At 39.0% G+C, this 17,381-nt stretch overlaps 1 protein-coding gene across 1 annotated transcript; it reads right to left on the bottom strand.

Annotated features, from left to right (window-relative positions):
• Positions 1-2,065: 2,065 nt before the first annotated feature.
• On the bottom strand, positions 2,066-16,408 carry LOC146369808 (regulator of G-protein signaling 8-like). The gene is made up of 4 exons (XM_084911041.1): positions 16,336-16,408; positions 8,267-8,332; positions 4,713-4,879; positions 2,066-4,488 (listed from the first exon to the last, which is right to left on the bottom strand). Exons 2-4 carry the CDS (start codon positions 8,319-8,321, stop codon positions 4,312-4,314), a joined length of 399 nt encoding a protein of 132 aa, XP_084767167.1. The 5' UTR covers positions 8,322-8,332; positions 16,336-16,408; the 3' UTR covers positions 2,066-4,311.
• Positions 16,409-17,381: the final 973 nt, after the last annotated feature.

Genomic DNA, 17,381 nt, shown 5'->3' with positions numbered 1-17,381 from the left:
TTGTTATTGTCACTATTGTCTGTTGTCTGTTCTGTCATGAACACTGGGAGCAAAATAATAGCACGTTTCCTTGTATGTGTGCACATACTTGGCCAATAGAGATAATTCTGATTGTCAGTCCACCTTCTGTAGCCAGGTAGCTGGTTTAGCTCCCCTCCCTCAGATCTGGTTTCTTCTTGGAAGCAGCAAATCTGAAAGACGGATCATGGCTGTTTGCTTGAGAGGACCATATTAAGGATATCCATATCTGTCATTTTGACATCTCTTTGGTAGCTGAAGCCTGAGTTTTTGGTTTAGAGGCATTACCTCTACATGCACCGTGCTTAATTTGAGCATTCTTCACTATAACGATATCTGTGCAATATATGTTCCATTGTAAAGGGCTATTTTATTCTATGTGCATGAGAGAACGTGATGGAAAGAATGAAAAATCCTCTCTAACCTTCACTAAACACTCATTAACTGAACACAGGACACATGTGTGAGGCAAGCAGTCTTCTGAATGTTGGGTCCAATCGTCACTCTTACTGAACTGAACTGAGAACCTCCTGCATCTCCATCAAAGGGACATGTTCAATCAGCATGGGCTGAAAACTTGAGAAATAAATTCACTTCTTTTTTTTTTTTTTTTTTTTTTTTTTTTTTTTAGAAAAAGTCACTTCAGCTGGGATTTACTATATGCTTAAAAGCAAATGTTTTTAACCCATAACCCCCCCTCCCCCACAAAAAATAAATAAATAAAAAATAAACAAGTAAATAATTATTTTAACCACCATGGTGGTGTCAGCTTGCTTCACATATTGAAGTTACAACAGTATGAAGAATGCTTCATTGCTTACATGGATGATGCAGTGGTGCTATGTGTTATGGAGAATTCATGTAAATCACTGATTCCCATTATGTAGACCGTGGCCCTCTGGTGGACCAAACGTATACTGCAAGTGTACAGTGTACAGGGGTATGTACAGTTTTATTGATCTATCTATCAGATAGATAGATAGATAGATAGATAGATAGATAGATAGATACTTCAGTTTCTCTTGTATTTTGATTTAACCGAACATTTAAGGTCGGATGGGCCTCTGTGGGATTTTCTGCTTTTGAAGTGGGCTGCAGCACTTTGACTTTGAGAATAGCTGATGTAAATTATTCCAGTCTTATTCAGTGACATTAGCTCCCTATGAAAAAAATCACTTTGGAATTAAGTCTTAAATCACTTACAAATAGTGACTCCTTGCTGGAACATGTTACTTTCCATGTTTTTTACACTTGTATAAAATCAGGCCCAGGACTCTTGACGTCCATTGTTGGATTTGTTTACTTTTCATAGCAGGCTGTGGTGTGCTGATTAGGAGAAGCATTCATATAGCTGAATCAGTAACTTTGGAGAGCACCTCGGTGTATGCTTTTCTTTTTTTCTCTTTGAAAGGCCATTTTCAGTTTCATTCCAAATTTTCCAAAGTAAGCTTTTCATGACACTTCAGCACTTGCAGTTCATCAGCTCTTCATGTATGGTTACAGTATCTCTTCTGCATTCTCAGTGACTGTCCTTCATAGAGGAAATCAAACCTCTTGTCAGGCTCTATTTGCACTTGAAAGCACTTGAGGTCATATCCTCAAAATGCTTTAAACCACTTATAAGGTGTCAGAAGACTTTTATATTTTTATAAGGAACATCTTGAAAACTGACATTATCTTTAGTTAGCTTGGCTCTTAGATTTAAGCCTCTTTCACAGAGGCCATGGAAGTAACCATTAGTTGATAAAAGTCATGTCACAAATATATGAACTATTTTTTTTTTTACACATGTAATGCAGCCTTGAACATTGTAGTAGTATCACTGTCGTTAGGTCCCTGTTGTCCTTCTTTTATACCTCAGTAGCTACAGTATGGGTTGTACTTTAAACAACACTTTTGAGAAAGTTGTAGAAGATTTTTTTCATCCTCAAAAACACTTTTGCGAGTAATTTATTTTAATTCTTTTTTTTTTTTTTGCTTGAGAATAAAACAGCAGAGATTCTGTTTCTCTTAAAGTCTGTTTTTCAATGAGACCACATGAGGACAAAATATGTCTTCATACCCAAAGTGGCTCAAACTAGGTGTTATTTACCTTACTTCTGAGGGGTGTACTATCTATGGAGCAAGCTTGACCTAGCCTTCATCAACAAATGTTATCTAGAGATGATGATTTTAAACTTTATCTGTTAACTTAGGCTGTCTGCGTCAGGCTCGCTGTGACACGTGACATTTAACTCTCCATTTGTGCAAACACGGACCTGATTCAAGCAACTGGAGCAAGTCATTTACAGTTTTAGAGATTATAAGAAAAATATAACAGTCAAGGCAAGAGTGCAAACCTACCATAGACGGTATAAAATGGGTGTCAAACATCAGAGGCCAGAATTAACCTGGAAAAGACGACAGTTGAGCGCCCTAAATTTAGTCGTTTTAGCTGTATTTTCATAAATTTTACAGCTTGTCCTATTGATAAAGAACTCCCCGACAGCCATTCACAATACAGCAAAGCAACAAAGTATACTATATACTATAGAATCTTCTGTTTTTTACAATGTGTCTACAATAAAATTAATAAATTAATAAAAAATAATAATTGTGTTGGATAATTACAATACAATCATTGCAACAGGCTACCAGAACTTTTTTTTACACGTGTATTTCCTACAATTTCCAACAAAAAAGGCCAAAGAGTCGTGCTGACTGATTTCTTTCATTTACTGCAGCAACATTTCTTTTCGAAATGGTCCATGTAAGTCCTCAGGTTGAGTGTTTTTACCTTCACCACCTTGAAACTGAACATGACAAGCAGGAGGCATGCCTGACTGTGAAACCTCATGCTCCTAGGCCAATTATTAATCCTCAGCTCTGGCTTTTAGAATAACTCTAATTTAGAAAATTGACTATGTTTTTTTATTTGTTTGTTTGTGTTAAATATGATCTGAAATTAGTGACTGGAGCCATAAACTCATCTGTAAAGTATTTATTGAGGTCAAATCATTTTGTTACAGACTTCTAGAGTTTGCCCCCTACTGGCAGTTAAACAGAACGCAAGTTTAAGGCATTTTCCTTCTGTCTAACCGTTTTAGGCCTGGAATCTAAGTCCATCTTTGATAATGTCCACATGCTACACACAATTCTTATTCTTATAAATTTGCCAGTGAATATATTTATTTCACCACTCTATTTTAGCAAACCAGCTGAACTGTGCTGGTCCTAAACGCCAAACTTGATATTACAAAGCAAGTTTTATGTTAGCTGGTTTGTCAAATCCAAAAACTCCAGTCAGACATAACGGGTATCACAATGATGCTCATCAACTTTTTGCTGTTAACCCAGGCTTTGTGCTTCAGGCTCTGTGCATGCTCACATAGAAGAGGTGCTTGACACATCGTTTGACAAAATGGCCACAGTGAAGGCCACACACACTCATTTGCAAACACACAGGCTCGTGCGTAGAACTATTTTTTAACCACTAATCAGCCACAGCAGCTGCAGCATTTATCAAACAAAAACAACAATACAGTGCTTTTTTAACACGATATTTACTGTCAATATTTTGACAGGGAGCGTACAATGGTCCGGTGGTATCACATTGTACAGTAATCAGATGATTGGCAGCCTGTTTCCAAGCTGTGCAGCAAACAAACTCTTTCCAGAGGCAGCAGGTTATGTACAGCCAGACTAAACTAAATCTAAACCCGTGTGATTCACCGCTGCAACAATAGAACATTTTTGTACATTTCCTACTGCCATAAAAAAACACTTTTCAAATATACACACAGAGAATTTCATCAGGCCAAAGAGATGACATCACCTGTTACATCCTATCATATTGCGTAGGCACTGTTCACATCTTATTAGTTTGTGTGATTGGATACCAAAAGACAGTGTAATGAAAAATTTACTTTCCCAAAACATATTCTAAATCATTTAAGGAGGCGTGTTTACAAATGACAGAATTTACCCTTGATGTTCATCCAAACAAATGTCAACCTTTCAAGGCGTGATATCTTTTTTTTTTTTTTTTGAATTACAGGCGTTTTGTGCAACATCAAAATCCAAAATAAAAATTGACTTCAAAAGCAGCTTAATACATTATTTAGATCATGTTTGGCTTTTAGATCCTGTCAGTCTCCATACAAACAGCTCTGTATGTCCTTTCACTCCTCCTTCGTCTGACAGGCAGCCCTTTTTGTTTAACTGAGTTTCTAAAGAGTCTTCTGAGGTGCAAAATCAATCATTCAAAGAGGTGTCAGCCATGTTTTTTTTGTCTTCTTCTTCTTCATCTTGCTTTCATTGCTGTTCAGCCTGCTCCAGGAGATCTTGGTAGATTTCTGATTTCAGAAATCGTGGGTAACAGTCGTTTTCCATCAGGCCATATATCAGTTTCTGCGCCCTGTCGAAGCAATTTGGCCCCGGCTGAGAGATATTTTTACTGATTTCTTCTCTGGTCACACAGTCAATGTTTATCTAGGTTCAGAAAACAGCAGCTTTTATTTCACCCTTTCTTTCTGAATATATTTTTACATCATGTGTTTAACTGTAAAAGATAAACTGTGCAGTACTGAATAACAAAAAGTGAAAGATTTCCTTTTATTTGAATGTTTTTATCGATTCAAATCACCACCAACCGGGGGTGATTTGTAGATACACAGGTCTGACTTTGTTTACTCCTCAATTCACAAAAGCCATACCTGTCTAGGTGCACCAACTTGGACAAACTCAGTGTATATCTGTTTGGCAGCAATGGTCATTTCTGTCACTCTGGTTATTTTCTTGTACTTTTTGCAGGCCAGCCAGAAAAGAAGGTTCTCGTCACTGTACTCTGTCCTCAAGAAGTCCTCAAACACCAGCTGGCCAGCTGTGCAAAAACAACAAAAACACTTTGAAATACAGTTTCATTTCAAACCCTGAAAAAGTAAAGACTTGAATTTTTAAGGACCTGTGTGTTCAGACTGCTACAGTTTTATAACGTCACAGGTTGGATTTTTTTCCTCTTCTGTATTACACCACAACAGCGGTCCCCAACCTTTTTTGCGCCACGGACCGGTTTATGCCCGACAATATTTTCACGGACCGGCCTTTAATGTGTCGCGGATAAATACAACAAAATAAAACTAGTACTGGTACCGAAAAAAAGAAGATTTATTCATAACACACGTGAAAAGACCCAGGAAAACCGAGTTAACAATAAAAACGATAACAAAAATAACGCTGAAAACCGATAAAAACCCTGAAAACCATACATTTCACACCTGAGCCTCAACTCTCGCGGCCCGGTACCAAACGACTCACGGACCGGTACCGGTCCGAGGCCCGGGGGTTGGGGACCGCTGCACCACAAAACTCAATCAGTCGCTTCCAGAGCTCAGGTAGCTCACATTTGTTATGCTAACAACTGCATATATAAAACAGTATATCTGGTAACACCCTAAACATACAGTAAAGGCACTTTAGCCTATTATTTGTGAATCATAACATGTCACAGGCCGTTACATTATTATATTTTCTTTTAAAAGTGTCTTATAGTGTTATATAAATTATTCCAAATTGTCTAAATTGGCTAGTGGTTTGTGTCCATCATGGTCCAAGGAAAATATTTCTAAATTAGTTTTTGTATAACTTTAGTGTCTTAATTTATAAAAAGTCTAGATTTTCGATTCCATAAATTATTAAAAAAAAAAAACCTTATATTCCTCAAAAGTATGTGACCAACAACTTGTTTTTGTTTCATTTTCATTTTAAATTGCTGGAATTATTATTAACTAAGTAAGCTGTGGAAAAATTATACTTAAATCATTGGTTTCATTTGTGCTTACTGATAGTTGTTACTTTGATGTCTTGGAAAAAAAGATTATTGATTAGACAGCTGTTTAAAAAGAAATATCTTTGAACCATGGTTTGATTAGTGCTGTGTGCTTTCACATTTATGCTATCAAGTGAAGTGTTTTTTCTAAAAGTTCAAAATTGTCCTGTTCCAAAACAGCGGTGGGGTAGTGGAGGAGGGAGCCACGTTAACTTTCTTGCCTGAGAGTTTTACAAATATCATTTGATTGATAAATACATTGTTCACTACAATATGTCACTTTTATCATGGTTTGGGTTCAAATACAGCTGCTGCCAGACGCTGTTTTCTTAGTTACCATGGTGACACAAATTTGAAATGCATCACTACAAATACATGTTGTTCAGAGACAGGAAAAAGCGTAATAATTCATGCCCACAAAGACCACAAAATATTTCTTTTTTAAAGATTTTTTTATGACTGTTTCACAAAATGCCATGAGACCTGACAGAGCCAAAATAGGATCATTTTTAAACCTTAACCACATATGGCAAGGTACAAGACCAGCTTGTTGAATAGTTAAATTAAAAATGATCTTGTTGAACATTACATTACTTTTGGCAGCCTTCCTAATCATGCTGCATCTGTAAGCTACTTTGCAACCCACCTAAACCCCAGCTCATCTATTTCAAGCTATTAACTTTATTTTTGACTTCATCAGTGTCATGTCATTGATGCCAATTGCTCTCTGTACTGAGGGAAGCTACTACTGCTCTCCCGACTGGGGAGGACTCAGAGCAGAACCAAATCGCCAAATATACAAGTCAATGAGTTCTTTTAGACTGAAGGTCTGAAACTCAAGCTCTACCATTCCTGGGACTCTACCACCGCTTTAGATTATCGTTTCAGAATGAATTAGCTTATATGATGGCTATTTTACATCCATGCGCATCGTCATGATTCATCACAGTCATTGCGGCTGATTTCAGTGCAAATAAATGAAAGATCCAAGATGGTAGCATGGACGTAAACTTGAAAATAACTTTTTACACTGATTTGAAGGATTCACATATCTAATCTACAGGAAACAGCAGCTCATTTGGACTTTTCTGCTATTTCAATTTCACTGTCTGTCACCAGAAACTTCTGCCCTGTGCTCTTCAAAAGAAGCCTCTTTTGTTCACTGTAAACTGCTGTAAGCTCTTGAATCAGGAACAAGTTTTTCTGACGACAGGGACAAAAAATTGGGTGAAAGCAAATTTAAACGAATCATTCACTTTCAAATTTATAAAGTATTTTAGGTAAATTTCATGAGAGCAACAAGCCTCCTCTGAAGGTTAAGCAATTCTGTATCTTTCTCTCACATTCTCCTTTCCTCCTAACAGTGCTCGTAAGCTCAAAGAAGTCAGTGAACAAAGAGACGATGCAGAAAACTGCCAGGCATTGTGGTGCATGTCTGGAGGCCCTTTTAACTTCAAAACCTTCAAAAACCGAACCCCGCGTGCTCTGCCTCTGCATCATATAATTGCACACACCAATATTTCTTGTTATCTGCTCCCCACACTCCTTACCTTTGTTATGGGCGTATTCATGGAGCTCTGATGCCAACGCAGGTGTTAAATACTCAGCTCATCTTAGGGGAGCACAAACAAGCAGCTAACTGCAAGCACCGGTGTTTTTCACAGAAATCGCTTTACATAAATCACAGCTGGCGCTCTGACAGTAATTGACAGGAAACAAAACACATCCAGAGGCCGCTTGTTCCCGTCTACAAATCACTCCATATCTGAACTTTCAATCACAACAGAGCTGACTGGTTAAATTCGCATGAGACGTAAAGGTATATGAATGGCATTAGATTTTTTTCTTTTCCTTTTTTTCTGCCCCTGTTTACCTGTTTATCAAACGTGTCATTGCAGTCCTTCAAAGGGAAATGGAGCAAATGGAATGCGAGATGAAATTTATACTCTGGAGGGCAGTCAATCTTGATGCCGAAGACAACAGGCTAAAATATTACAGATGGGCTGAGTTTATTTCAGTGGAGTAATGAGAGACGAAAGGCAGCGTAAAGAGTAAGAAAAAGAAAGAACTTATCTGCCACCTCTGTCATTTTCAAAAAAAGGGCAGGAGTGTGGTCAGGTGATAGTCGCGAGCGGGTGCCGGCTTTATAAATGAATAAGAGTTGGTTGAAATCATCCTATCTACACCGGCAGCTCAGATTACGCTTCTTATCTCGGCCAGTGTCGTCCTCCTTAAATATATCTTCCAAATGGGTTTGATGAACTTGAGGGGAGAATATATCCTCGATCCTCCTAAAGAAGTCCCGAGGGCAATTCACCAAGATTTGCAGGGCCGAGCGGTGCAGAATTGAGAAGGTAGAAAAGAAAAAAGACAGAGAGAGAGGATGAGGAATTGAGAGAGAGCAGCCTTTGACAGGACAATGAGAGGAGTAAGTGGTCTTACTTTTACACTCCAGAAGACGGTCAAATGACTCCCCCCACGCCATCAATGACATCATTAACAGGAGCTCTGCAGAGCAAAATTGAAAAAAAAAAAATCTTCATGAAACGTACATCTTGTCAAACAGACAGTGTACATTCTGTACAAAGGATCAGGGCACATTCACATCAGAGATAAGCTGATAAAAAGTTAAATCCCAAATTGTACCTACTTATTACATTAGATTAACTAATTAACGTTTTATCTCTTAAACGTCACTTTTTAAATTAACTGATATAAATCATTCATATTGTCAGTTTAATAAAACTCCAAATGGGTACCTCATCTTGTCATATTTCCAAGTCTAGAGGATGAAATTAATAACAATGAGTAACATCTTAGCTGATATTGGCTCCTAATTGAATACCAGGTATCAGTACAGTGAATGACTTGATATCTGATGCCAAATATTAGATCACTCAGTGCTTCTCCTGGATGTGAGTTCATTCCTGACCACAGCAGTGAAAGAAGAATTCAGATATTTTCCTTGCAATTTTTTGCTTTTACATATCATCACAAAGTATGTCATAAATGCTGACTTCATAATGTGAAAATCATTGGTTTGATTGGTTGCCTATAAAAAAAGGAGTGCATGATTTCATCCCAGAAGGATGGGACCATCAGCTTAATCAAATGATACAGCCATGCGAAAAATTAAGTGCATATTTACTGTTTCCAAAAGGAATTTTGAGGATAAGTAGCAGCCAGGTGCTGCACCTGATTAAATGATCATCATCAAGTGTGAGCATTTGTATAAAAGCATAAGAACCTGAATGCAGTCTGGAGCTTTCAGGTGTGTGTTAACACAATGCCAAAATCTTCCCTGTAGTGGATGGATGCCCCAGAAAATTCACCCAGAGAAATTCATGTTTAGAGGAACTGCAAAAAACCCAGGAGCTGCATCTCAGAGTCAACTGGCCTCAGTTAGCGTGTTAAATATTAAAGTTTATGACAGAGCAATTTGGAAAAAGCTGAACAAGTACAACAACAAGTATAGAAAGTCTATTCTCTCTAACAATAACTTGGCAGCAAAGGTTTGCAAAGCTCCATCTGAATAATCCGCAACCAAATTCTTTTGACAGACGGTGTCAGGGTCCTGGGTCTGGGCGGCCCAGGATCCCTGGGCAGTCATGGACTGGTGACATTATATGTATTTTTGGTGTTGCTGCTGCTCTTCTCCGTGTGTGTGTGTGTGTGTGTGCGCAGGTGTGTATGTACACTGGTTTACAGGCGCCTTCAGGCCTGGTGGGTGTGGCCCGGCTAGGGGACTGGCCACACCCGAAGCTACACACCTGCCGCTGATCAGGGCTCGTCGGAGGAGCTACTTAGGAGAGGCTTGGAGCTCCCACTGATGTGGGATCATTCCATGAGACTCCACGTTAGTCATCCAGTTGAACTGAGTTAGTGTGTGTATGCCCGCGGTTATATGTGTCCTGACGGCTGCGTCTATTGTGTCCCCAGGAGAAGTGTGGAGCGCCAGACAGCAGCCAGCACAAGGAGTGCTGAGACACGGACTATTCACGGAGAGACACGACACGGGAGTCAGGGAAAGCACGGGGATTTATTGTTGTTTTGTACCATACACTGTAAATAAACGCACTGTTTGTACATAGAGCACCGCGCCTGGGTCCTCCTTCCCCACACCTCCCACGGTTTGCCATGCCAAACCGTGACAGACGGACCAAATTGGAAATGTTTGGTCATAAAGTACAACACCAAATCAAACACAGCATATCAGCACAAATACTTCATTGCAACTGCCGAGTACAGTGGTAGAAGGGTGATGATTTGGGGTTTTTTTTATACTACAGGAGCTTGACACCTTACAGTCTTTGAGTTCATCCTGAACTCCTCTTTATACCAAAGTGTTCTAGAGTCAAATAGAAGCCATTGTGCTGACAGCTAAAGCTTGGCAAACGAAAAGAACAATGATCCCATTCAACAGCAGCAAAGCTTTCACAGAATGACTGAAAAACAAAACTACCATGGTGCTGCAACGGCCCACTCAAAGTCCAGACGTCAACATGACTGAAACGCTGTGGCAGGATCTTAGAAGAACTGTGCAAACATCAATGAACTGAACCAACGCTGTAAATAAGAGTATGCCAAAATTCATTTGCAACAACATGAGAGTCTAATAAATTAACTAAAAAAAAACAAAACAAAACAATTACTTCAAGTTATTGCTGCCAAATGTTTTTCTACAATGTACAAAAACATAGGGTGTATGTAGTTTTTCACAGAACTGCATAGAGTACTGTGAAAACATTTGAGAGATAGCCCCTGTCATAATAACCACTTTTACGTTAAGTGTCCCTGTGGTGTTAACACATTTCACCACAAAGGTCGCAAAGAACCCAGATGAGCATATGCTGACTCGTGCACTGCATCCAGAGCCTGAGCTTGCTTGTAGCCTCCATTGACCATGTTTCTACAATGGAAGTCTCTATGGGCTTGTTTTCACCTTCGATTGTGTTTCTGGTTTTGTTTCAAACTTTAACATTAAAAGACTGATCTTGTGTGTTCTGATTAGCATAGAGATTTTTGTCAATGTGTGGGATTATAGCCCAAGGTTTCTATTGTTAACTGACAATGCATTTCAACTCATGTTACACAGTGAGGCAAATGTAATGTAACGAGTAGGGTAACAAATAACTCCATTGAGAAATAATACAACATAATGTATTACTTAAAAAAAATAATATTGAGTAATGCTTCTCCTTCAGAAGATTCCTGGATAAGATGTAAAATGTCTTCAAAAATATCTATAGAAGTTCAGTTGCCTTTTTCTGACTAGCAACCCCAGCACTTCTTAAAGGAGGGTGAACAGAACAGTTCACTCACAGGCAGGATAAAAGTCTGTACCTCAGTTTTAATGCAGTGTTTAGACAGAAAGAGCAGGAAAGAGTCAAAAGTCCAAAAATACAAAAACTCCAAAGGAACCCCCCACTTTGCTGTAACTAAAATTGCAAAATTTAAGAGTCGTAAGAGTCGTAAGCACACTGCCCACTAGAGGACAATGGGCTATCAGGCCACCCTCATAAAGTCTGTTGCTGATTGGTTGGTCAGGACAGCACACCAGTGATTTGCTGGAGGTTATGTTGTAGCTGTGGCAGTGCTCATCCTGTTCATCCTTGCACAAAGGAGCAGATATTGGTCCTGCTGATGGATTAAGGACCTTCTATGGCCCTGTCCAGCTCTCCTAGATGAACTGCTTGTCTCTTGGAATCTCCTCCATGCTCTTGAGACTGTGCTGAGAGACACAGCAAACCTTCTAGCAATGGAACATATTGGTGTGCTATGCTGGAGGTATTGGACTACCTGTGCAACCTCTGTAGGGTACAGATATTGCTTGATGCTGCCAGTATTGACCAGCCAAATGCAAAACTACTCCAAAACAGTCAAAAAAGATGAGGAGGGGGACAGTGTCAGTGACCATTCTTTTTTTGGGAGGTTGCCTCATTGCTGTGTCCTTAGTGCACCTGTTATTAATTTCATGAATACCAAAGCAGCTGAAACTGATTAACAACAACCTCGGCTACATAACTGACCAGATCAATATCCCAGAAGTTTAACTGACTTGATACAAAACTCATTAAAAAGTGCTGCTTTAAATTTTTAGAGCAGGGTATATTGATATAGTTCACTGGTGAGGAAAAAGTGTGATAGAACACAAAGGGAGGAAGCAGAACTAGGAACAAAAGGACCGGGTTCATGCAGAAGCATTACTTTTATGAGAATACTTGTTTAGCCATTAGGCAAAACAGTTACTCCCTACAAAACTGTTTTTAGGCTCTCCTAGATCCAAATTTGATGATGAAAAGCAGATAATATCATAATAGTCTTTTAAAATATCAATATAAAATAATACAAATGCAGGAAAATTATCAATACTGCAGTTCGGAAACAACAGTAACTAAATATCTTACACATGAGCTGCTAACATTATGCAGATGGCAGTTAGACAGCTGTGGGGACTGGGGGTACTAGCATGGACTGAAAAGCCTGTAAGTTTAATTGTAACTCGTCTGCAGTGAGTTAGATTTATGTCAGAAATCTGTTTTTTATGGCAAACCAACAGCATCCTCTTGCCATTAATACACTTGTTCAGAGATTCTAAATTAGATGAAACTTTAATGATTCTTGTGGGCAAACTGGGACGTTGCAGCAGCAGGGAACCAGATGAGAATAAGTCAGAGCGGTAAATGTTATTCAAGGAATTAAAGCAAGTGAACACGCTGAAAAGTAGAGCAAATAAATAAAAAAAAATCAGCGACAGACTCACAGGATCAAATACTTGGCAAGACCTAGTCACGCTATCTGACATTCGGATGACATAAGAGCTGCTTTACAGATTATGTCAATGACAGATATAAATATGGATTGTAAGCAGGCAGGTACAGTAGCTTCTGCTTGAAGGGAAACGTATGCTATTTATATCTGTGACAGCTCCTCGGGATTCTGTTAGGTACTATTTTTTTAATGCAACCTCCTGTATATTCCCATAGGCTCTTCTAACTACAGCATACATATTCATAACCCGGGGTGGGCTTTCAATTACTTGCTGAATTATATAAGGCTTAGAACTATTTAAAGTAAGTGATCTAAGGGAGCACTAATAGGAACAAACAGGAAAAATGGCCAAGATCTGACGGGAGGAATATGACGCACTGATGATAGCAAAGGTTTCACTTTTTATGCTCTTAAACTAGTCTGACAGTACAAAGTGGTAGAGCAAGGACTAAAGCATCCAAGCTAAAAAGCGTAAAAAAGGACTTTATTCTACCTGTGTTAAAGAAATGTTCCAATAAATACTTGAAGATGAGCCAGCTTGAATGTTTTTGATACTGTTGTTACTGAGTTTCTCAGAAGCAAAGATGATATTAGAGCCACATATGCTCCCATCCAGATTTGATATCCTTTTAATGGAAGCTGTTGCATACAGTATTTTGGCAAGACAGTGCTAAACCCCATACTGGAGCTATTACAAGGGCATGGCATTGTTGTAAAAGTGTCCAGGTACTGAGCTGGCTGCAGTCCAGACCTGTTTAGTCAGACCTGACTGGGCACAGCATGGAACGGAAAATATGACAATGAAGACCCAGGACTGTTGAGGAGCTGGTATCCTACATCAGACCAGAGCAGGACAACATTCCTCTCTCAAAAATCAGAATGCAACACAGTGAAATTGCCACCAAATTCAAAGTGAGCTGTACAAGTGGACAAGTAACATGTCCAACCTAAAACATCTGATATGTTTTATATATTCTCCTGTTCTCTGAATAAAATTACGATTTATGAGATTTAAAAATCATTTCATTCTGTTATTTACATTTTACACAGTACCCCACCTTTTTGGAATTGTGGCTTTTTGCTTTAGCTTGTGCTAAAGTTGATTTGGACTGAACACAAATTGGCTGATTCTTAGCGGTTCAGGTTGGAACTTTTGTATGTATAAAGCTAAATAGATCTCATTTAACAATTTCAAGTCACCAGGTGGCCAATTACAGTTAGGCCTTCTATTTCTGTAGGACTAATATTTGAGACTGGAGTATAAAAATAAAAACTGAAAATGAACTGAGAAAATAACAAAGGAAAGCGCTGAGAGGAGCAGGTGCAGCAGAGAAGAAGCTGCTGGTGTGTCTGAAGCCACTGGAAGACAGTTCTCCAGAGAGGGTACGCTTTAAACACTGCTCTGCCCTGCTTCTTTATAAGATACACACTCAGAAATGTGCACATCATAGATGAATGTCGTGTCCGAGATTCAGAGGGTGCCTGGCAACCAGAGCTGTGAGCTTTTTTGGGGACAGTTTTTAGAGCCTCAGTTATGGGCATCATAATTTCTTTAACAGTGCTTGAGAATAATTTTCCCATATGCTAGGCTATAGAGAGCTGTCAGTGTGAAGAAATATAGAAATCAAGAACACTTCCTCATGTCATTGGATTTTTTTCTCTCTCTAGGATGTCATTAAGTCAGCAGCATCAACCTGACACTGTAAGCCAAGCATTAGTACCTGGTGCAAGACTGCTCCAGGCAGCACAGTCCAGCCTGCTGCGGCAAGCCAACATTGCAGAGTTAGTGTCACACACTTTTCTGCTGTGACAGCTGCCCAAATGACTGAGCATAACAGACAGATGCTGGAGACTTGTGTTGCTTGCAAACTAGCAGATTTCCCCCATATTTTTCTATCAGATTCTAGTAAACAGATTAACATCTGTTTTTGCTTAATTCTATGAAACATTTAGCTGCAAATTAATGCCCTGACGAAGGTAAGCATATGAACTAGAGAACCTTTTCTTCTTTTAAATTAAATCAGAGGTTAATTCCCTTCCATCCAAATAAGTGAAAAATGTAAGGGAAGAGCACGCCGCCTTGTCCTTTAATGTGCATTAAGGTTGACTTGATAAGAGGAAAATCCTGGAAACCATTTTTTGATATGATGGGAAAGATTTTGACCCCATCGTTCAACAACAGAAGTAATGACGACAAAGTCAAATGCTGACAAAGTTTACTTGTTGATTAACAACTAATTTCCCCTATTAAAAGTAACTTTTTACAAAGTAAGTATTTAGGATTCAATATAAAAGGTGCATTTGTTTTAGAAATTATTTTGATCATCACGAATCGTGACGATAACATATTTTAAAACCTACTAATAAACAAAGGATACAAGAAACAACACAATACCTGGCATCTCAATTATTTAATTATTGTGGAAGAGCAGTATGGAAAATGCAAAAGAGACACACACAAAAAAAAAAAAACCCACAGATCGCTCACGCTCAGTCTGCATTTCTTTGCATCCTTAGCTCTGCTTTTCAGGCCTGAGGTCTGTCTGATTGCACTGCTGTGCTCTAGATGTTACTATTTATTTACTCAGATTAGTTCTCCAAACTCTGAACCTCCCCGGCTGCCGTGCACACACAGCAACCTGACGGATTCTCTACATGTCCATAATCTGCTCTGTCATGGCTTAATATCCCATCTCTGACCTGTAGTTATTCTTCTTTTATCTAACTATCATTGCTAGTCTCTATTATAATGTAGTATAGTGTTATGAATGTTAACTACTTCAGCTGTTAGTGAGGGGAGGCACTGTGTCCCTGTCTGTCTGGAGCCGTGCAGTGTAAAGCTGTGTGTTAGCTGGAGGAGGCAAAGACAGAACTGCTTGTGTTGATATTGATGCTAAACATCCAGAAGAAGAAGAAGAGACGAGAGATGAGGGTGGAGGTGGGTCTCAAAGTAGCTTGCAGATGCATATAGCACATCCAATATGAGAAGCTGTCTTTACTTTTTCAAACCCTTTTGCTTTTTTATGGTGTTGACAAGATGCTGAAGGCAGAAAATGCCATATAAGAGATTAATAGGAAGGCTCAAACTGACAGCTTTGGCACATATTTCTGTTAGATAATTGTGTAAAAAGCTCACTTGTCCAAGCACTGTTGCTCTAAATCATTCAATTCCTAAAATTATTCATAACAAAACAAAACTCAGCCAAAGGCTGTGACATCTTTAAGTTCTGTTTGCAGTTTCATGACCATTATCAAGCAGTTCTTCAGAAGTACAGGACAAGGCATCAGAAGAAAGGCTATCCTAATGCAGGCACTCAGTTTTTGGAGTGCATCATATAGAACAGAGAGCACATTCAGCTCAAAGTATTCTCGCTCGTCTTTGGCCCTTTTTCATATTTTCTTTGGGAGGGAAAGAGTGAAGGGAAAGAGAGCTGCAGGCATACTGGGAAACACAAAGGAAGAAAGTTCCAATAAAAACGGCACAGATCACAGGAGCCCCATCAGAAACACTTGTTCTCCAACTCGCAGACAAGAGAAAACCATCCGCAAAACACATCCCAGTTTTATTTTAGCAACATGTTTTCTGTATGGGCGAGATCAGAGAAAGTCAGTCATTACCGAAGAACAAAGCAGACCGGAGGGGAAGTAAAACAGTGAGAATATTCAACAGTACCACAAAGCTCACTGACAGACAACCTCTTTGTCTTGAAGCGTGAAGCCAATTTGAAGCTCATACTTACAACATGTGTTTTCTCTTGCCGAAAAGTATTTTTCTGCCGTTGTGCAGATAAGTGTCCTCCTTGTCGGGCTTCTCTTTCTTCCACTGACTTACTTTACAGGTACAAGTCTGTGCATGTTGAGCTGCGCTACAGGCGTTCCCAGGGTTGACAGAAATGTCACTTTTCACTCGTCAGTTTTTAACCGCGCTCTAAAACAGAAGCGAAGCCACAGGACTTTGGCACCAAAAGCCCACATTTTGTTGCTTTCCACAGATGTGTTTCTCAAGCTGGCGTTTATAGACATTTAGAAATGTGAATCATTTAAACTGAGAAAGAAAGATAGACCTCAAGCAAATCATTAGTTCCTAACTCCTCCCTGCTGCTGCATACCTGTTTGGCTAAGATTTTGGCCCTTCGAGACTGCCATGCAACCGATGTGAGGAATCTGTTAATTTCACAATAAAGCGCAAACATTTTCTTTGCTCATACTAAAAAATGGCTAAGATAATCATTAATGTTATTTAGTGAGATGAACATGTCCTCACTATTTGTAGCAGTAGGTGTTACGCTTTTCAGTGACCCAGTAAAATTTGCTTTATGTATTTTCTCATGGAAGCAATTGTGAAACTGTCAGAAGAACACTGGCCAAATTCAGAAATAGGAAACAGGAGGTCTGAGAGTTTGTGAGCCACAATTGGATATAGAAAATTGTACAAATGAGCCAGTATAATAGAAAGGGATCAGCATTAAGGCCTTAGGCAAAGGAGGGACACTAATTACAGCAGTAAATATCATTCCTAGTTGTTTAGGAATGGTTAAAATAAAAAGAAACCCAGGAGGTAATGCTTCAAGTGCATTTGCTGTCTGACAAAATGGCAAATTTCACAATGTGTGAGTATAATTACTGTAGATCTGTGTGACTAGTTGTTGCTATAGCAACATAATATTCAACTAAAAAAAGCAACAAAAAAGCAATCACTGCTAGTGACAGAATATCATACACTTTTCCTTTTTTTGCAGTATTTTTTAATATTTTGAATCCACTTTGTTATTTTATTGGTATCAAC

Source organism: Perissodus microlepis, chromosome 17, assembly GCF_051167445.1.
Source record: "Perissodus microlepis isolate ML-2025 ecotype Zambia chromosome 17, ASM5116744v1, whole genome shotgun sequence".
Classification (NCBI taxonomy): domain Eukaryota; kingdom Metazoa; phylum Chordata; class Actinopteri; order Cichliformes; family Cichlidae; genus Perissodus; species Perissodus microlepis.
The sequence above is the reverse complement of the archived record's forward strand: the minus strand, read 5'-3'. Positions and strand labels throughout refer to the sequence as shown.